The following is a 23,027-nucleotide window of genomic DNA, read 5'->3' on the forward strand; positions in this document are numbered from 1 at the left end:
ACATTTTGGAAAAGTGAGTCCCCACACTTACCCAGCTGCCCTCTCCAGAGGCAGGGAGTCATGTCAATCTCTTTTGTAACAATAACCTACGATGACCTACCTGCCCCACTTTCCCCATCCCTCCCTCATCTCCTGCTACTTTCCCCCTTTCTCACTTCCACTCAGGTATACTGGCCCCAAGGTCTCTGGACTGGATCCACTGACCTGGAATTCCCCAGGGAAGAACCTATCTCTGACTTCTCTTACTTTCTGCTGGTTTTTGCTCAAATGCCACTGTATCAGTGATGCCTTCCCTAAGCACCTTGTATAAAACATCAAGCCTTACCAACCCACTCCTCAGCATGCTTATTTTCTCCCCTGAACTTATCACCACCTAACATTTATTGTCTCTCTCTCTCTAGTAGATAAAAGGTTCATGAGAAAACGAAAGTTTGATTAACTATTTCCCTATTAGCAGACGGACAAATGAAGTCAACAATAAATAAGCAGTACGTGTCAAGTATTGTGCTATTATCTGGAAATACAGGGGGGTGAACAAGACAGTCTGGTCCTTACCTTAACAGTATCTTGAAGTGGGGATGGGCAACAAACAAAAGAATAAAATACTTACTATGTACACGCCTTGTTCTAAGTACCTGCTGTACATTTAATGCTCCATATAAGCCAGCTGCTATCCACCATAAAAGCTAGGTGCTATCACGAGTTCCTGTCTACATATAAGTTCCAAAGGCACAAGCCATACAGTTCTTAAGTGGCAGAGCCAGGAATCAGGTCCCAACACACACAGGGTGTGTGCTCTCAACCAGGCAAGTAAGCAAAAACAATACACGGTGTTAAATGTCACGGCAAAAGCAGTTGAGGGTGCTGGGGAAATGGCAGCGCTAGTGTAAAGAACCCGTCTGCCAATGCAGGAGACGTAAGAGACAAGGGCTTGATCCCCGGGTCGGGAAATTTCCTGGGGGAGAGCATGGCGAACCCACTCCAGTATTTCTGCCTGGAGAATACCATGGAGAGAGGAGCCTTGTGGGCTACGGTTCATAGGGTCACAGAGTCAGACACGATTGAAGCAACTGAGCACACACATGCACACACCTATTTCAGTCTACGGGCAGGAAGGGGAATGCCAAGAAAGGTTTCCCTAAAAACTTTTCCAGAACTGTCAGTCTGGAAATGGAAGGGGCTAGAGATTCTATTTTGGACATAACTGAGTGTGAAGTGAGTTCAGATGGTACTTTAGGAACCACCAGCAGAAAGATAACTGAAATCATGGGACTGTGTGAGATGTCCTAAGAAGTGAATGTCTAAAAGAAAAGAGAGATCATTTAAGAGGTAAGAAGCTCAAAGTGCCAGATCAAACAGCCAGAAAGGTAGAAAAACATCAGGTGAATGGGAACCATGGAAACTAGAAACAAAGAATAGTTTAAGAATGAGGAAATATCAAAAGTGCTTAACAAGAAGGGCAATGGGGAGTGTACACTGGACTCAAGAAATTCAAGGGTCAAGGCCCTCCACAATCTGATCATCAACTACTTCTTCAAACTTCTCTCTGACCAACTCCATACTCTTACTCACTGCTCTTCATCTAGGGCAGCATTGTTCCCATCCCAGAGGGCATCTGGAAATGTATCAGGCAGAGGCCCCACTGGCATTCAGCAGAGGGGATCAAGGATATCAGCAATTCAGTGAGAAACTGCACTGCACCAGAACGCCACTAGTGCCCCTGCTGGCAGACCCTCTGACTAGCCGGAGTTGATGCCAAGTTCCCAGTCCCAGTGGTCTTCACCCGCAATGTTCCCATGCCTCCTTATCCCCTGCCATACCTTTAACCTTTGTTCCTACCATTTGGTCTCCTAAAATTCTGGTTTTGGAAACAGAAATCAACAAATTCAGTAAATTTTTACACATCATATCTTATAGCATTTGCAGATATGGAAGCAGTTTATTCTATTAGGGAATTTTAATTTGGTAAGTCACCTGAAATTCATTGGAGAACTATAGAAGAGAAAAATACCAAGTATTTCATTAGAGAAAGTGAAAAGTGGCTACACTAGATGCCTTTTACTAAGAGTCAATGATGTTTCCTTCTTACAAGTGTGTTCCTCTATTTTTCTGATACTAAAAATTTCTGTTTTCACCTATAAAGTGATACTGAAGCAAATGTCAGATTTATTTTTCCCCTAAGAAAATAAATGAAGACAACAACAACAAAAAAACCCTGTAGTAGTCATTAGTATATTCAAAACTATTTCAGGTTCTCCCCCGTCTTGGGCACACGGGTAGGAATGCACTTCCCCAGGTCTTTAAGCGTGGCCGTGTGACCTGCCTTTAGCCAATGAAATGTGAGTGTGATAGATATGCCACTTTAAGAGCCAACACATCAAGTGCCCAGGTGGAAGTGCACGTTGATGAAGATTTCCATCAGCCTGGGCCCGAGTGACTACAGTGGCAGAGACACTACAATGGCCACACAGCATGAGTGAGAAGTGAGCCTTTCTGCTGTAAGCTATTGAAAATTAAAGTCAGTGGCTCAGCAGCAAAGGATTCACCTGCAATGCAGGAGCCCCAGGAGACATGGGTTCGATTCCTTGGTTGGGGAGATCCCCTGGAGAAGGAAATGGTAACCCACTCCAGTATTCTTGCCTGAAGAATCCCATGGACAGAGGAGCCTGGAAGGCTACAATCCACAGGGTCACAAAGAGTTGAACACAACTGAAGCAACTTAGCACACACAGCTCACGTGACCAAGTCTACCTAGACTGATACAAACATCAAGTCTGAAAAAGGGTTCTCAACTAGGGATCAAGAAATTCTGCTTTTTATCTCAGAGCAGGCCAATCCTCTTGTGTATCCTAAAGGATAACAGCAAGAACAACACAACTAAATCTCTGTTCCAAACTTCTAGGGCACCTACACATTAGCCATCAAAGGGATATACAATTTACCTGCAACACAACCTGGAGAAGGCAATGGCACCCCACTCCAGTACTCTTGCCTGGAAAATCCCATGGACGGAGGAGCCTGGGGGGCTACAGTCCACGGGGTCGCTAAGAGTCGGACACGACCGAGCGACTTCACTTTCACTTTCCACTTTCATGCATTGGAGAAGGAAATGGCAACCCACTCCAGTGTTCTTGCCTGGAGAATCCCAGGGACGGGGGAGCCTGGTGGGCTGCCATCTATGGGGTCGCACAGAGTCGGATACAACTGAAACGACTTAGCAGCAGCAGCAGCAACACAACCAAGTAACATCATCGGTAATACGCTCTGCTCTAACTACAATCTTATCAAACACTGGTTTTACTGAAAAGGCCGGATACAAACAGATAGCTCTAAAGGTCAAATCTGGCTGTTTTGTGTACACTGTCATCCTAATGCCCTTAACCGGCAATAAGGAACAATTAAACAAACCAAAAGGGTTCTCTGCGATTTCAAGTGGGAATCAATGACACTGCACGCTGAGGCAGTGCAAAGTTCAAGTAAGTAAAGTGATAGTGTGTACTGTACCCAATGTTAAGTGTAGTTTGGAGCAGTCTATCAATAACCTCAGATATGCAGATGACACCACCCTTATGGCAGAATGTGAAGAGGAACTCAAAAGCCTCTTGATGAAAGTGAAAGAGGAGAGTGAAAAAGTTGGCCTAAAGCTCAACATTCAGAAAACGAAGATCATGGCATCTGGTCCCATCACTTCATGGGAAATAGATGGGGAAACAGTGTCAGACTTTATTTTTGGGGACTCCAAAATCACTGCAGATGGTGACTGCAGCCATGAAATTAAAAGACGCTTACTCCTTGGAAGGAAAGTTATGACCAACCTAGATAGCATATTCAAAAGCAGAGACATTACTTTGTCAACAAAGGTCCGTCTAGTCAAGGCTATGGTTTTTCCTGCGGTCATGTATGGATGTGAGAGTTGGACTGTGAAGAAAGCTGAGCGCTGAAGAATTGATGCTTTTGAACTGTGGTGTTGGAGAAGACTCTTGAGAGTCCCTTGGACTGCAAGGAGATCCAACCAGTCCATTCTGAAGGAGATCAGCCCTGGGATTTCTTTGGAAGGAATGATGCTAAAGCTGAAACTCCAGTACTTTGGCCACCTCATGCAAAGAGTTGACTCATTGGAAAAGACCCTGATGCTGGGAGGGATTGGGGGCAGAAGGAGAGGGGGACAACAGAGGATGAGATGGCTGGATGGCATCACCAACTCAATGGATGTGAGTTTGAGTGAACTCCGGGAGTTGGTGATGGACAGGGAGGCCTGGCATGCTGCAATTCATGCGGTCACAAACAGTTGGACATGAATGAGCGACTGAACTGAACTGAACTAAGCTTTTCTTTCCTTTTTTTTTTTTTAAACCAAGTATAGCAATGTTAGAAATTTAAGAAATCATTATTGCTAATCTCTGAGTTGTCCTGATGGAAAGAGATACTGGCCTCTGAAAAATATTCTGCCACAAAATTCTCTCTCAAGCATCAGGGCCTGGGAATGCAATGGGACAAAAGACAGGCCTCAGCTCCCCTCCACTCTCTTGGGACCATTCAGAAACAGAAACACAGGTAGCCAGATATGCCAACTACCACCCTACATAAGAACTGAAACTCAAACAGAATATCTTGTCCTTTTGGGCCCAAACAGCCCCTCCTTCCTCACTGAAACCACACAAAACGTGTGTCCTTTATTCTTCCTCCAGTTTTTGAGACAGAAATCAGGATATCTCCTTCAAATGTCACTGGTGTAGAGAGCATTAATGAGCTTTCTTATCACAGCATCTGTTTTCAGAAGGGACATTTAAGGAGCACCATGCATTATTACTATCTACAATCCTTTCATCTTAAGGCTCAACAGTTCATTTCAATTTTGAGCCGTCAGCATTTTCCCATTTCAGCAGCCTATACTTAGCAGAGATTTTAAATTCTATACTACAAGGTTTCTTGGGTTCAGACCTGCCCCAAAACATATGTTCCAAATCTCCTGAGACAGCCCATTGCAGACTGAAATCTATAAAAACCAGATGCCCTCCCTTGACACAGCCACTAAATGATGACTCTGATGACCAAAACTGTGAAAGCACAACTGAGTTCCAGCTTTGCTGCTAAGACACCAGTAGAACAGAATAGGAGGCTACTCACATGACTTTCTTTGAACAAAACTCAATTCACCAAGATCAACGCCAATTCCCACTTCAGCCAGGATGTACTTGGTGGGATTTCTGAAAGTGGAAGGGAACCAACTGCCCCAGGCAAGATAAGCTCCAAATGGCACAGTCTAGAGAGCTGGGGACTATGCCAGAGGTTATGAAAACAAACTTGACTCCAACCTGCAGCACTTTAAGTCATGAAGAAATTTGTGAGGCTAGAGGCATGAGAACTCTTTATTGATATACACCTGGAGACACTCCCACAGTGAAAGGGGCCACGCTAGATCCAGTGAGGGAGAAAAGGGCAAACACAAAGAAAAGAACAGTCTAATGAAGAAGGAAAAACATACAAACTTACATAAACTAAGGTACACAAATCAGAAATAGCACTACGTATTGTTCACAGGGATGACAACGGGTCAGAGTAACCAGGACAATCTTTAGGGTGGTAGGACTTGAGCTGAGCTTAAAAGACAAGCTGGATTCAGTTGTTTAAGATGTTGAAAGGCAATTCAGGCAGAGGCTCTGGAGCAGGAATTACAAAGACATAAAGACTGATTCAGTCTGGCTAGAGCAGAAGGTATCTGGCTAGAAGTAATGGTAAGTGAGGACAAGATAGAACAGGGACAAATGGTGGAGAACCTTGCATGCCCGGCCACGGTGTCAAAGCTTGACAATGGGGGACCAAAAAAGGTTTGTGATCAAGGGAGCTTGTTTAAAGTGTTTGGAGAATGAATCTAGGAGACTTCCTGTCGGTCCAGTGGTTATGACTCCATGCTTTCCACTGCAAGAGGCACTGGTTCAATCCCTCATTATGGAACTAAGACCCCACATGGCACAAAAAAATGAATGAATGAATAAATAAAAATAAATAAATGAACTGAAAACATCTAAGAAAAAAAAAAAGAAAGAAAATGAATCTAATTCCAGTGTGTAGGACCAACAATAAGAGAAAACACAGTTAGAAAATCTGACAGACACAACTGAAATCAAGAGCTACCATAGCTAAAGGCAGTGCTTGACTCAACTGAAACTAGGATCATAAAATATACATACACATAAAGGACATTAGTGGAACAAATGTGGAAAATTAAACATAAACTATATATTGGATAACAGTATTTATTAATGTTAAATTTCCTGAGAGTTAATTATGTTGTGGTTAATAATTAATTATGCTGTAATTAAGTATGTTAGAGAATTATACACAACGTATTATATAACATGCCGTCCTTGTCCTTAAGAGATGTCTGCTGAAGTACTTTGGGTTGAAAAGTTACGATGTCAGCAACTCTCAAATGGTTCAGGGAAAAAACGTATACATCTAGAGAGAGATTAATACAAATACAAGTGTGACAAATGTTAATAATCAGTGAATCTAAGAACAAGATATAAGAAGGACCCTATGGAAAGAAGCACAGGATTTAGTGACTGGCTGGCTGTTGGGGGCACGAAAGGAGGAGGAAAGGTTTTGCATGTACCTGACACAGAATACCGGTACTGCCACCAAAAAAGGGAAGCTAAGGGAAGAAACAGTTTTCAGGAGACACATGTTGAACCTGGCTACAGATAAGAAGTGGCAAGAAGAAACAACACACTAGAATGAAATGAGAAAGAAATGTCTTTGAGCAACTGGGACCTAAGAGGGAAGCATGAGAAGGAAATGAGTAAAGCGAGAGAGGACTGACATCGTAATTTACTGGTAGAAGGTGGGAAGAGATAAGAGAAAAACCAGGAGAGCTATGTGACAGAAACTAAGGCAGGAAAAGGATTAAGGCAGTGCTCCATGGAATGATCAACAGCATCAAATGCTGCAGAAACATTACAGAAGGTGATGACTGGCAAATGGATTTAGGAAATAATCAATGAATTCTGGGTAGAAGTGAGAACCAGGCTATAGGCTCCAGAAAAAGAACAGATAAAGTAGAAATGCAAGACTGCGTACTGAAGAAGTTTACCTTCAATGAAATGATGGAAATGAAATGACAGCTAGAAGGAGCAGCAGAAGCATGGGAGAGCTGTATTCTGTGGGAGACTGGGGCAATCTGGGGAAATTTGCAGTTACAGAAGAAAGAGCAAATAAAGACATCTCAGAGATGAGCTGAACAAGTGAGATTTATGATGCATATTAGGGACAGGAAGAGAACTTAGTTCTAGAAATGGAATGGATTACACTTTCTTTAATACAGGAAGAAAGGGTGAGAGAAGAGGTGAAGAGAGCCACAGTAATAAAAACAGGACACTGACAAAAATAACTTAGAAGCTGAGAAAGAAATCTCAAGATTAGGAAGAAAAACAACTCCTAGGACCGCAGGAATTCAGTCATTTCTGGTCCTTACACAGGCCTCCTGCTCCAGCCACCACTGCATAGAGGAATGGGGCAGCTCCCCGTGACGACTCAATGCACAGTGTAAAACCATCTGAGGGGAATCCTGACTTGAGGTGGACAGACTCTTCAATTAAGAAGGATGGCATTAAAGGTGACATTCTTATTGTCTTTTGATAGATCCTTTACTTATCTGAGTAAAAAGACCATTTTCTTCTATCAACAGAAGCTACGCCTGGATTAGCAGCTGCTCTACACTGAGGGCAAAGGTGAGCCTGAAATCCCACTGAAAGAAAGCCACCTGTTGGAAGATACCTGCTGACATTATACGGCTAGTAGAGTGAGATTTGGGTTCCTTGGATCATCACTTTTCAAAAGCCTTAGGAGATATGGATAGCAATTTCCTGATGTCATAGAGCAACTAAAAATAAAACAGTTTTACAACCTGTAAAAGAAATGTGCAGCCACAGCAAAACACTGTATAGAACTCATGTGAAGATAAGACATACGAGAAAGAACAATATTTTTATGGCCTTTTATTTCCTGCAAAAGTCATGTGCAATAAAATAGATGGGACTGAGATGACTTTACTGCTTTAGCAAGTATCCTCATAAATAATTAAAAAACAATGTTAGAATAATACAGGGAAAAAAAGTGTTTCCCTCAGGAGATGGACAAAGAGCTCTTGATATATTTTAACAACTTTCCATGACTAAAAATTCTTAGTCACTAAAAAGAGAAGACACTTCCTTTAACCTAATAAAGAACATTTACCTCCAAATTTACTATACTTCAAATACTATATATACAGCAAATACTGACAGGAAGAGAACTTCCCTTTGAAATCAGGATCAAAATGAGATGAGTACTATCACCACTTCTATTCAACATTACATTGGAGTTCCTAGTCAGTAGGGTAGAGCAAGAAAAAGACATGAAATGTACAGGATTGAAAAGAAAGGAGCAGAATGTTTACAGATAAAACATCAGAATTAGTAAGAGTCTAACATAATTCTGAATTGAACATCAACATGCAGAAATAAAGTGATTTCTATATGACGACAGCAGCAATAAAGGAAAAAATGAATATTTAAAACATCAGTACATAAAAAAACAAGTATCTAAGAACAAATTCAATGAAACATATGTAAAATCTCTATGGGAAAAACTGTAAAAGTTCAGAGAAACCTCAAAGACCTAAATAAATAGATATACCATAACATGGATAAAACAATATTATAAAAAGTAAATTCTCCTCAATGTTTTATAGATTCAATGCAATTCCAATCAAAATTCCAGCAGGCATGTGTGTGTGTGCATGAGCACATGTGTAACTTAAAAACTGACCCTAAATTGTAAACTAAAATGCAAAGGACCCAAGCTCAACTTCCCACAGGACCCTCAATTGCCTCCTCCAGGTATATCATCCCATAGGCCCCTGAGTTTTCAGGTGTTAGGCAGCTGGCATTCTGAGACAACTTCTACAGAAAGCTGGCACCCAAACACAGATTGTCTAGTATCCAGGCAGTTTGTGTATCTCACTAGTAAGTTTGCTCCCTTAGCTGCGTGATAAAAAGAGAGGGCCTTGGGAGGAGGAGGAGGGTATGGGGGGGAGGTGGGGGATACCAGCAGAGACAGGCCCTCCCCATGGGGACAACGGGAGGATAAGACCAGTGCCTCCTCTTCTATTGCTTGGGAATTTCCTTTCCCTGGGAAAATCTACCCCTTAAATTGTGATCTGAGATGTGGATCCGGCTTGGTAAGCAACAGGTGATGACTGAAAAGGAATCCACTTTGAAACCAGGTGGTAACCCCAAGGTAACACCTTGTATTTCACAATTTTTTTTAATTGCTTTAAAATAATAGTAACAATAAGGCCTATGGATGGCATTCCTCGATTCCTTCCATATTCTCAAGTCTCTTTAATCTTAACCTTTTTCCCCACTGGTACAGAAGGAAAATGGAGTTGAGCTATGCCTCTCCTTGACAGAAATTACCAGAGAGCAGCATCTTTAGCAACCAACAGTGAAAGTCACTCAGTCGTGTCTGACTCTGTAACCCCATGGACTGTAGCCTGCCAGGCTCCTCTGTCCATGGAATTCTCCAGGCAAGAATACTGGAGTGGGTAGCCGTTCCCTTCTCCAGGCGATCTTCCCAACCGAGGAATAGAACTATGGTCATCTGCATTGCAGGTGGATTCTTTACCAGCTGAGCTACCAGGGAAGCCCGGTCTACAACAACTCTTATTAGCTGCAAAGAGGAGGGATAAGAGGTCTCTGAAGTTTCTAAGATCCTTTCATATGAAAAGAGAGACTGACCACCTCAAAAGCATTGGTGAGCCCCGGAAGCCTTGTGAGGCTATCAGGGAGCCCCAAGTTAAGTACCTATTAATACCAAAGGAATGAGGTTCTGTGATTCTCCTGTACCAGGCTGCTCAGGGAGCCACACAGCCAAGCCAGATGCTGAGAGAGAAAACGTTACTCCATTCCAACACCCACTGCACTGGCCCAGAATGTGCCCCAGGAAAACTCTGGGAAAGTTAACCGAGACTGAAGATTCTACTGAGATGTCAAAGTCCTCACGATGGCAATGATGGATCTAAAAATAACCTGCCTTGTCATGATGAAAACAGACTAATAAAGGATCATGGCTCAGCAATGAGGAATAGTCTCCTAAACATCTTTATCTCCCTCCAAGGGCCATGGATCATAGAGATGATAATCGGTGGGAGAAAGACCAGAGCCAAGCAAACCTAAGATATACCCACCTCCACCAGTGAACAGCACTGGGTACAGCGTGTGCTGAGCTGGATAAAAGAAGCCCCTATCTATCCCCTTGCTGGCTATCTCCCACATATAATTTTTCACACAAGGATGTTAGCCATGTCACTGTTAGATGCTAACAACTCGTAACTACGGACATGTACTTTGGCCCACTTCAATTCTGCCTGGCAGGCTATAGAATATCAATCACCTGACCTCAAAACATGTTACTGATGTCTCAGTCACTACATTACTCTTTAGGAAAAATGTAAATTTCACTAAGTCAAAAACCCTTGTGTCAGGGCTTCCCTGGTGTTCTGGTGGTTAAGACTCTGTGCTTCCAGTATAGGGAGCATGGGTTTGACCCCTGGTCAGGGAACTAAGATGCCCTGCGGAGCAGCAAAAAAAAACCCAAAATAACTCCACGCAGTGTTTATTTCAAAGCTTCACTGTGACTGGACTATACCTAGGAAACTCATTTCAAAATCAACATAAACCTACTTATCTCACCATTGGCCTGGTAGCCATCACTGTCCTAAACCAACAAATCTGTCTGTGAAAAATGAACCATAATATAGGCCCAGTAATAATCCTGTGTGTGTTAAAACTGGTAACAAATCTTAGCAAAGTACTCCCAAAACTATAAACTTAAGTTACTAAATAAAACAAGTTCTAAGACTATCTCCAAAGTAAAAAAAAAAAAAAAGAAGAAGTACATGAAAGTGTACAGGTGGCTAGAGATGGTCAAAGTTCTTAGCTTCCCAGTAACCCTGGCTTGGGAGAGTAGTACCTTATCCATATGGAAGATCAAATCCAATTCACAAACATTCTCGAAACACTTGTCCAGAGTCTCCACGAAAACCTAGGAAACAAGGAGAAATAGATACACAATTCCTATCTTCATAAAATGTCACATGAGAAAGTAAAGGGGGCAGTCAAGATACTATTTGCCTTATGATAGATCTCAAAAACCCTCAAAAAACCCCAATGCACTCCAAACCTTCCAGCTGATCTCCCTACTTATCCCAATCTGAAGGGGGCAACTGAGGATAGGACCACCTTGTTGTCAGTATAGCAACACAACCAGCAGACACATATGGCTTTCTTTCCCCTTTTATAAGATGCTAATTTATCAATATACAAAAGAATAACAAAATAACTATTTAACTATGTCCTTTCCCCAAGCCACCACTTACACATGCGAAAGAATTTTTCATTATGATGGTGTTAACAGATCTATCCGGCTAATTTCAATGAACGTTAACTTCAAAATACTTTTCCATGAATCAACTTAATTAACATGCTTAACAATTTTAATTTACCTTTAAATATAAGACTTAAACAGAAAAGTGTACAAATGATAATGAGTTCAGAATGAACACACCATATAAATGCCATCCTGATACTGAAATGCAGTATTAGAGCTCCCTAGAAGCCCCCTCTCCAAAGGTAACCACCATCCTAACTCCTGCCATCAATTTAGTTTTGCCAGCCCCTGAATCTACATAAAAGGTGGCAAATTATCCTTTCCTTACATTGCTACTTACACTCAAGTTTTTCCAAACTAGCAAAGTATCATTTAGGGAATACATATCACATGATAAAACAATACAGAGAAGCAAAGCAATGATCAACTTAAAAGTATGAAAAACTGAATGAGAAGGATAGAACTGAGGAGGGACATATAGGAGATTTAAGGCCCTAGCAACGTACTATTTCTTAATCTGGGTGACAATTTCTTCTTTAAATTGGTATTCTTCAAACTATATAGGCATGTTTTCCGTATTTGTTATGTATACATGTTTCACAATAAAAATTACTTAAAAACAACAGTAATCTTATTGGGATTCTGATTGGGTTTTTAGTAATTTATAAGCTGGAAGCACAGTTGATCCTTGGACAACACAGGTTTGAACAGTGCGGGTCCACTTAATTTTTTAATCATTCATTAAAATGTTTGCTCAAATTAGAGTGAACAGTAAGAAACACCCTTTTGATAAATGCCTGTAGATTTCTCCCCTGAGAACACTCTGGCTCTTGGTTTTAAAACTAAAATTGGCTGTTTCTGGGTGACGGGGAGAGGAGAAGAAAGATGTTTTCACTATATTCTTGGTATACCTTTTGAATTTTGAGCCACATAAGTGTATTATTTCTTCAACAATAAACACTGAATACCCAAGTAAAAATACTTCCTATTCCAATTTAAGAGTACTTCAGAAAAATAATTTGGGTAATTATTTCTCTGAGCATCTACTGGATGAAATTACATTAGTTTCTACTATCTTTCTTATTGCTGTAACAGAGATGTGGCTCAGATGGTAAAGAGTTCACCTGCAATGCAGGAGACCTGGGTTTGATTCCTGGGGTAGGAAGAACCCCTGGAGGAGGAAATGGCAACCTACTCCGGTATTCCTGCCTGGAGAATCCCCATGGACAGAGGAGCCTGGCGGGGTACATTCCATGGGGTTGCAAAGAGTTGGACATGACTGAGCGACTAAGCACATACACAAGAATATTTCATTGTTAAACTGACTTGTACCCTTGGAATAAAGACTATTAGGACATATTGAATAATTCTTTTAGTATGCAGTATTCCAGAGAGAAAAAAACTTAAAAAAGAACATCTTACTTATAAATCAAAACAAATGCTTATACACACAGAGCCAAAACATGAAACAAAAATTCTTACACCAACAAAACATGAATGATTTAAGATCATACTGCTTGTTAATGGGAGAATCTAAAACAAGAGACAGGTCTCATGACTCGTGCTTCAACAAATAACTGGCTAAGATTTTATTGAACAATTCTGTCCAATAGTAATATGTCATATCTGACTAATATTTTCTTTTTGAGAGGCTTTTGGATCATAACCAATCTACTCCATAAAATACACTTAAACAGGACGATTTTTTTAGTCTGAGTTTAAAAAATAACTTACATAATAGAGGTTTTCTTGTACTTTAACATTTTAAAAAAATCTACTGAGTCTATTAGAGAGTCAGTTTTTCATTTAACCTTTCTTATTTCATCAGGATATTGGATTCAAGGTCTTTCTGTGGATTCAAGGTCTTTCTGTGGACCTACTTTGGGTATTTATTTTTTGGAGTCAGTTATTTCAAATACATTGGCATTATAACTATGTATTTCAACCTCTAAAAACATTTTGATGGTTTCTTTTTCTGACTTTTATTCTTTTTATCAGGTTAACTATTGATTTTATTGTCTTTTAAAAGATCAAACCTCTTACTTACTATTATTCTCACTTTTTATTTATCTATCTTCCCAAATCCAATGCACCCTAAGTATTTAATAAATGTCCGTAATATCATAAAGTTACATTTTCTCTTTGTCTTGTTAACATAGATATCTGAAGTGCACCTCCTCCAAAAACTGCATCTCAATTTAAAAAATATATTATCGCTATATTTCATTTATTTTCTAATACATGTGTTACATGCATACTCCTATGGCATTCTATAGTGTAAAATATTTAATACATTGTCACAATTGAATTCTATGACATAGTATTTTGGATTTTTTTAGTTGAAATATAGTTGACATACAACATGATGTTAGCTTCAGATATACTACATAGTGATTTTACATTTGCATATATTATGATACAATCAACACAATAAGACTAGTAATCATCTGTTTGCAAACCCAGTTACTGCAATATTACGGATCACATCCCTTACGTTGTATACTATGTCCCGGCTCATCTGTTTGACACCCAGAGGTCTGTATTCTCAGTCCTCGTTGCCTGTGCTGCCTTCCACCTCCATCCCCCGTCCCTGACAAACATCCATTTGTTCTCTGCAAGTCTGTTTCCATCCTAACAACCTAAGATTTCTATACCAGATGGGGGATCCATGACTCACACCTAGGTTTTCTGATTCTAGATCTTGAGCTCTTTCTGTTATCCCACATTGACTCTCAATATCCAATCTGACTCAGGTGTTAAGAAAGCATTTAAAATTACCACAGAGATGAGTCTTTTTTGGCTGTTTCCAGTATTTATTTATACTTTTACATATGATAAGTGAATATGATACATGAAATTTTTAAACTACTACTAAATCATTTTCTGAATGTGAATGGGTAAAATATATAAATAAAATGAAAAGTTACTATATCCAAGAATATAACTTTTTGGAAGAGTATAGTATATGTAAAATAAAAATACACATTCAAAATTTCCATTTCTTTATCCTAAAGTTTATTAAATTTAGCTTCTTTAATTTTATCTTAATAAAATATCGTTGTAAACAAGTAAAGTTTGTATTTTATAGCTAGAGTTTTCTATAATTGGTGTTATTAGGTTTTACACATGCTCTTTTTGAGTGCTTTCAACTTAAGTGACTTGTTAAAGTCACACAAAGTCTATCTAGAATATCATGTAACAAATAATGGGTACATGATATTGTACCCATTATTGTCCTAATTAATGGTTCCCAGTATAGGGTCCCCCATACCTCAATTTCCATGAAAGTAATGAAAACAAATCTGTAAGCCATTTCTAATTTTCAAGAAGCCTTAAAAAATCATGTTTACCTATGTCAAGACTGTACTTATTAGATAAAACATCAAGTTCCTTTGTTTCAGGCTAGAATTACAAGTGAAAATATAAAGTATGTCTTTTAAAATATCATTTAGTTTGATACTTAAAAAAATATTTCAAAACATGACATGATAGTATAATTTATAATGACAAATATTTGGTATTCATCCTTGTTGCTGGCTCCTAAAAACCTTGGAATTTCCACAGTGATAGGGTTGTCTTATTCTACTAATAAGGTTAACTTCTGGAAAGCACCAAAGAATGGGGGCTGGTTGCCATGGGAACCTACTGTATGACTGGGAACTTTGAGTCCCACTTACTGATCTCTGGGAGGGGAGAGGGGATGCAGCCTCAGGCAATGACTCAATCAATCCTGCCTATGTAAAGAGGCCTCCATAAAACCCAAAAGGGATAGGTTTCAGAGAGTTTCTATGTTAGTAACAGTGGAGATCTGAGGAGAGTGGCACCCCTGGAGAGGGCACAGAAGCTCCACGCCCTTTTCCCCTGCCTTGTGCTATGCATCTCTTCCATCTGACTGTTCCTAAGTTATATCCTTTCACATTAAGCTAGCAGAGTAAAATGTTTCTCTATAAAGTTCTGTGAGCCACTCTAGCAAATCAACTGAACCTGAGGAGGAAATCATGCGAGGAGGCAATCTTGGGCGTAGTCAATCTACAGGCTGTCAGTCAAATGCACAGGCGACAGACAACTCGGACCTGACATCGGTGTCCATCTTTGGGTAGATAAGTGTCAGAGCTGAGTAAATTTGTGGGACCCCTGGTGAGTGTCCATGGAGAACTGAGTTACTTGCTTCAGGTGCGGGGTGGGGGGAGTATACATATAGGAATTGGTGTCAGACTCATAAGAAAGCCAAGGGCAGTGAGAGCTGGAGAAGCAGAGAACCTAAAAGCGCTAAGAATGGTCGAGGGTTGCTAAGGCGCTTTCTCAGAGCACCACCTGGTGGACATGCAGCAATGTTTACCAGTATCAATAAAGAGACTGACTAAATTAGGATCTACATACAGATCAAAAATTTTTAGCTACTACAGATTTTTAGCTACTAAAAATCCAGACCAAACTTTCTGAAGTGGCTACCATCATTACCTGCTACACATACCTGGATGAGGTCCAAGATCCCAAGTTCACTCTCTGAGGAATCCACACAAAATACAAAGTAGAGGGTAGCATAATGCCGATAAATCAGTTTGTAGTCAGAGCCACCAATCAAACTGCGGAGGATGGGAAACATTTAAAAGCTTGTATTGGAATTGAACATATCAAAGAGAAGCTCTGTGCCAAGGAATGAAAATGGGCCCAAAACAAAGGAGGAGGGTAGGCCAAACAATAAGCCATTTCTACCAGGTGAAGGGCAACCAAATTTGGCAGAGGTGCCTAAAGCCATTTTACTTCATTTTTTCTTCTACCCATCCTTCCAGGACAGAGAAGGTGATGGCACCCCACTCCAGTACTCTTGCCTGGAAAATCCCATGGACGGAGGAGCCTGGTAGGCTTCAGTCCATGGGGTCGCTAAGAGTCGGACACAACTGAGCGACTTCACTTTCGCTTTTCACTTCCATGCACTGGAGAAGGAAATGGCAACCCACTCCAGTATTCTTGCCTGGAGAATCCCAGGGATGGGGGAGCCTGGTGGGCCACCATCTATGGGGTCGCACAGAGTTGGACATGACTGAAGTGACTTAGCAGCAGCATTCTCCCAGGAACCAAACATTTAAATATCTGAAGCACAATCATTTAATAGCTTCCCAAACAGAGCTGAGTCTCTCCCTGAGCAGACTATGCTCAGCTCAGATCAACTGCATCAGATACTTGCCCGACACTTAAGCACTGCGTGAAGAAGCAATAATGGCATGATGAAGGCCACCCGAAAGTGGATATATGCGGAGAAAACTGATGATTTACCTTCCACCCTCCAAGAAGTTACAGATGTTGTCATCCCGCTTGAGAACTAGATGAAAGGTCTCTCGAACAATCTGCTGCTGAATTTCTTCTGGCTATGGAATAAAAGAAATAAAGTGAGTCAGTGGGAAAGCCTGAAAAACTATACCCCTTCCAAACAGGAATGATCTGAACATTTGGTACCAGTTTCCTGAAAAGACAGAAATGATGAGTGGAGGTAAAAATAAAAGGAGAATCTATAGCAAATGGAAAAGGCTCTGTTACAGGAAATAAAATAAGGTATATTAACCTAGATATCTAGTCCCTAACCATTACTGTCCTGCTAGGTGAGCTGATATTTCTCATACAGCGTCAAAGAATTCTCATACAAGGTTAAAAAATACCTAGAAGGCACAGTCCTGAAATATTTTATATTACCCTAGAAAACATCTATGCCAGGACAAATAACAAATGTCAATAGATCTACCACTGTAAGGAAGTCAAGATGTAGTCATGTACACGTTTTAAAAACCTGCATGAGAGTCCCTTGGAACGCAAGGAGATCAAATCAGTCAATCCTAAAGGAAATCAGTCCTGAATATTCATTGGAAGGACTGATGCTGAAGCTGAAACTCCAATACTTTGGCCACCTGATGCGAAGAACTGACTCACTGGAAAAGACCCTGATGCTGGGAAAGACTGAAGGCAGGAGAAAGGGACGAGAGAGGATGAGATGGTTGGATGGCATCACCGACTTGATGGACATGAATTTGAGCAAGCTCTGGGAGCTGGTGATGGACAGGGAAGGCTGGCGTGCTGCAGTCCATGGGGTTGCAAAGAGTTGGAAACTGAGCAACTGAACTGAACTGAATACCGGTAATACAGACATTATACATAAGATGCTGTGTGACCAACAAAGTACTACTGAGAAAGCAGAAAATATTCTATTGAGAGATTTGAATCTTGAACAATTGCAGATCTATAAATACCTTTTTTCACTTACTATTCACTTACTACACACCAGAAAGCTCAAATGTGATGGGATCTCTTGATGACCCACATTTGATTTCTATTTATATATATGAGGTTCATATTAAGTATGTTTAAAAAAAAAAAGGATATGGAGAGGGAGAAATCAGTTATTAAAACAAAAACAGGGACTTCCCTGGCAGTCTTGTGGTTAAGACTCTGCACTTCCACTGCTAGGGGTGTGGATTCAAATCCCTTGTTAGGGAACTAAGATCCCATGTGTCTCTTGGTCAAAAAAAAAAAGACAAAAGTAATTAAAAGCTATAAACCAGTGCTCTCAAATCTCAACGTATAATGGGATTTTCCCAGTGGTCCAATGGTTAGGACTCTGCGCTTTCACTGCCAAGGACACAGGTTCAGTCTCTGGCAGGGAAACTAAGATATCTCAAGCGAGGTGTCTCAGCCAAAAAAAAGCAACAACCACCCAGTGAGTTTGAATAATGATTCACCTGGAAATACTGTTAAAATGCAGGCTAATTTTGTAGGTCTGGGGTAGGTCCTGAGACTGAAGTTCTAACAAGTTTCCAGGTAATAAGAACGCTGCTGATCTGAGAACCATTTTGAGTAGCAAAGCTTAAGAAAACTGTCAGACTGGACTCACCCTCAGAGTTAGAAAATAAACTCAAGTAACATTAACCCCTTTCCCTCCATAGCACTGAATTTAGGCTAGAAGTGGTTATTTAAAAGAAACAGAAGAAAAAAGAGGAAAAACATCATTGTGGAGCAATTATGTTTCAAAACTTTGACTTACACAGGTACACAGTGGCTCTCCACATTTAATGAATGGATGAATAATAAAACTTGCTAATAACTGGACACTGTAAGTTTAAGTAAATCAATCACTATTTTCTGGTTCCCATTTTAAAGAACTCACAAAGTTCAAAGATGCCAGGATGCTGTAAAGGCTTAACTCTGGGTACCCAGAAATACAAAACATGCTAAGCACTAGCATTTTTAAACTGAAAGAAATCTTGAAAACTAAAGCCTTTTATCTGACTCTACCGGGAAGTGATGGTAGTCAGTGGGTAAGCAGTATGAAATGCTGAGGCTACCTAATTTCTAATTCAACAAAACAGCAAATTACCAACTGCTTACATCTCTCAGTGATTTTCATAATCCCTCATATCTTTTAGTACTTTGCAGTTTCCAAGGTTATTTTCACTAAGGAGCTAATTTAGTTCTTAAAAATCCTCCTCTCTTCAAAGATATACAAATGTCAGTAAGGGCAGGAAAAAAATCAGTCATTAGAAAAAAACCAAAACCACAAGGAGAATCCACTTAATACTTACTAAAATGTCTTTAATCAAAAAGATAATAGAAAATGTTGACAGAGAGGTAGAAAAATTAGAATTTAAAAAATATTTATTTTTGGCTGCTTTGAGTCTTAGTTGCAGCACACCAAAGAAAAGGAAAGTGAAGTTGCTCAGTCATGTCCGACTCTTTGCGACCGCATGGTCTGTAGCCTACCAGGCTCCTCTGTCCATGGGATTTTCCAGGCAAGAGTACGGGAGTGGATTGCCATTTCCTTCTCCAGCGGATCTTCCCAACCCAGGTCTCCCGCACTGTAACAGACGCTTTACCGTCTGAGCCACCAGGGAAGCCCACAGGCTCAGTAGCTGCGGCATGGGCTTAGTTGCCCCAGGGCACATGGGATCTTAGATCCCCAATCAAGGAGTCCCCTCCATTGGAAGGTGGATTCTCAACCTCTGGACCATCAGAGAAGTCCCAAGCTGTATTGCTTATATATTGTTGATAGGAATGTAAAATGGCATAGCCACTTTAGAAAGCAGTTTGGCAGTTCATCCAAATGACAACTACAAAGTCACTACGTGACTCAGCAATTCTACTCCGAGATACATACCCAAGAGAAATGTAAATACACACTCACACAAAAAGCTTGTACATGAATGTTTGTAGCAGCATTATTCACAGGAGCCAGAGGTAGAAATAGCATCTAATGAATGGATAATCAAAATGTGATAGATCCACTCAATGGGATATGTGCCAAGTCACTTTACTAGCGTCTCATTACAACCCTGTGGACAGTAGCCCACCAGGCTCCTCTGTCCATGGGATTCTCCAGGCAAGAATACTGGAGTGGGTTGCCATTTCCTCCTCCAGGGGATCTTCCCCACCCAGCCATTGAACCTAGGTCTCATGTCCCCTGCATCGGCACGCAGGTTCTTTATCACTAGCAACACCTGGGAAACCTATCTATGGAATGTAACTTGGCAATATAAAGGAATAAAGAACTGGTAACACTACAACATGGATGAACCTTGAAAACATTATACTAAAAGAAAGAAGTCAGTAATAAAAGACCACATATTGTATGATCCCATTTTACGTAAAAGTCCAGAACAGGCAAATTTAGAGAGAGAGAAAATAGATATTGGTTGCCTAAGACTAGGGGAATTGAGGAAATACAGAGTAATTGCTAATGGGTAGGGATTCCTTTTGGGGATAATGAAAATATTCTAAAATTGTGGTGATGGTTGCATAACTTTTAAAGTAGTAAAAACCATTCCACTGTATATTTTTAAAAGGTGAACTGTAGGTATGTAACATATCACAATAACACTTTTAAGAACCTGAGAAAAACTGACACACAAATGCAAACGGAATAGTTACTGAATGTTAATATAAATCGGTATGATTTAATAAAATGTAACCAAGCTATACAAGTCTATTTAAAAGGTACCCCCCGAAAATTTCTCTCATTTCTATTCATTCTATTTAACAAGAGGAAATAAAGTCTGAAAGAGGTTTGTTAACTTGACACAAGGGTTTAAAAAAGAAGGTGTTGCTGAGGCCTGAATTTAAGTTTTCTGACACTTTCCCCTTTATGGTTTTCTCAGTCCACCAATTATATACGTAACATTTTGAAACCTAGCCACGAAGAAATAAAACGTCGGGGTGCAGGAGGCAAATGATGATGCTTATTTTTTCAGAGGAACGTCTTTGGAAAATTCGTGAGTGATAACTCGCATTCTCACTCACTGAGCCCCCACGCGGCAGCATTTATAATTTCTCAATATTTCCCACTTTGAAACTTTCTTCAATTCTACAGAATGAAGGCTGTCTAGTCCCTGGGCACTCCTAGCCTACACTGAAGTAAAATAATTCCAAGAAAGCATTTTTCAAATCCTCTGGCTAAAGCAAAACCATTAAAAGGCTGCATATTTCTTCCTCCTCAGGAAACTCCGTTTAGCGACCAGCAAGATTAATAAGACTTCGTTCAAGCTGTCAAGGAGGCACATCCCCACCATCATTTAAAGTGCCCCGAGACTCTAGGAGAAGTGTCACAGAATAGCACAGAAATGTCGGGGTCCAGGAAGAGGGAGGGAAGAGCCGGTGAAGCGGGGCGTGGGACCCAAGGCCTGAGACTGGAAGAGTCCTTCCGGGACTTGCCGTCCGCGGAAGGCTGAGTCTGGGGTCACTCATGTTGCTGGACCCCGAGGTCAGCGGCCGCTGCCCGCGAGCGCCGTACGGCCCCCAAAAAGGGAAGGGGGCGCAGGCGCCCTGAAAGGACGTGACGAAGCTGCGCACTCACGAAACGCTGGTAGAAGCGGACCAGCCGCGGCTTCCCGTGGTTATTGAAAACCAGAATCGCCTGAATCATCTTTGCCCGCCACGCTCCTTTCACCACCGGCTGCTTCCAGAGGAGCCTCTCCTTCCGCCACAACAAGGACTCTTCCGGCTGGTGCGCTGCTGAGAGTGGTCCCCGGAAACATGTCCCGGCGCCCAGGGACCTGACCACGAAGAGTCCGGCTTCCCGGCAAGCCTTGGAGGAAGGCTCTTTAGGATGGGAGGCTGGCTGGCGGGGAAAGGCTCCTGCGAACACCGAATTTGGGGAGGGCCGTCACCTTGGCCGGCGTCGGTTGCCCACTCAGGGTCTGGCCAGGGCGCGAACGCGGCTCTCTGCCCTTTGTCTAGAACGACTGCTTGCCGCAGAATCCCGGCCCTGCGCAAAGCCGAGCCAGTCGGAAAAGGATGGGATGGAGAAGCAGAAACCGCAAAAGCAGCCGCGCTCTTTTGAAGCGCGGTTGAAGACGCGCGGGCGCCTCTTTTTATCTGGGTCTGCGTCAACACACACGGTCATGCTTTTCGCTTGACACTGCAGAGCGTTCCGAACATTAGGGAACATCTTTACTTTTTGGTATTACAAGCAGTGCTGTAGTGAATTACATATGTGCCTCCTCGTGCAAAAGTCCTCCTCGTGCAAAAGGGCTGTCTCTCCATGGTAGATAGCGAATGGTGGAATTAAGGGATCTTTAATGCAATTCCTTTTAAAAGGTACCTGCGACCCCACATTGGTAGGGTTTGTATTTTCTTTTAATACCTTAGTGGGGGTGAGTGGAGCACGTCCTTATATTGCAGATAGAGCTGCAAATGGGAATTACCTGCCCAAAGGACTGTTGACAATACGTATAAAAAAGCCTTTAAAATATATTGAACATTAGACCCAGCATTTGCAGTTTAGAACTTATAATAAAACGACTGTGGATGTGTGAAAAGATTTACCCTCAGGAACGTGCATCTCAGTAGTCTTATTTCGGGGGAAATGGGAAGCAACAACTCATTATTCCAAAATGAGAAATTGGTTAAATGCATTGATCCACGTGCATACGAGAAATATTAAAGTTATAAAAAATGATGTTGTGAAAGGTTTATGTCTAGGGAAATGTTCATGGCATAGCTGTGAGTGGAAAGATTACACGAAGTATGTACAGGGACACTGTACTTTGTAAAAGACTAGAAGTATATACACAAAAGGGCTTGCGTGGTGGCTCAGTGGTTAAGAATCCACCTGCCAAGCAGGAGAGGCAGGTTTGATCCCTGGGTGGGGAAGATGCCCTGGGGGAAAAGATGGCAATCCACTCCAGTATTCTTGCCTGGGAAATTCCATGGACAGAGGAGCCTGGCGGGCTACAGTCCATGAGGTCAAAAAGAATCAGACATGACTTAGCAACAGCATAGCTACTAATATATAAATTTTTTATGTCTGTAAATCAATTTTTTAATGGAAAAGTTTTTTAAATATGGAAAATGGTTATATTTAAAATATAACTGACCAACCCAAAAGACCTTCGCCCTCAGTAATAAATAGGCAAAGGTACTGAATAACAAACAAGGATATACATCTAGGAAACAAAGATGAAAAAAATATTTAAGCTCACTATTAATGGGGGAAAAGGCTAATTAAAATTAAAGTATTAACTTTAAAGTTAAAATATTATTTTCACCTTATCAATATCCATTTTTAAAATATTATCACATCCAAATCTGGCAAGAGTAGCATGAAAATAAGTCCT

General features: G+C 41.0%; 1 protein-coding gene across 1 annotated transcript in view; it reads right to left on the reverse strand.

The window, feature by feature from the left end:
• Positions 1-21,423, reverse strand: part of AP3S2 (adaptor related protein complex 3 subunit sigma 2) — a 41,137-nt gene extending 19,714 nt beyond the window's left edge. Inside the window, exons 1-4 of the mRNA XM_019983624.2 lie at positions 21,266-21,423; positions 16,708-16,799; positions 15,905-16,016; positions 11,014-11,085 (exon numbers count right to left, since the gene is read on the reverse strand). Coding sequence (XP_019839183.1) covers positions 11,014-11,085; positions 15,905-16,016; positions 16,708-16,799; positions 21,266-21,334 — 345 coding nt within the window. The 5' untranslated portion in view covers positions 21,335-21,423. The remainder of the gene's footprint in view (positions 1-11,013; positions 11,086-15,904; positions 16,017-16,707; positions 16,800-21,265) is intronic.
• Positions 21,424-23,027: the final 1,604 nt, after the last annotated feature.

The sequence above is a fragment of the Bos indicus genome, chromosome 21 (assembly GCF_029378745.1).
Source record: "Bos indicus isolate NIAB-ARS_2022 breed Sahiwal x Tharparkar chromosome 21, NIAB-ARS_B.indTharparkar_mat_pri_1.0, whole genome shotgun sequence".
Classification (NCBI taxonomy): domain Eukaryota; kingdom Metazoa; phylum Chordata; class Mammalia; order Artiodactyla; family Bovidae; genus Bos; species Bos indicus.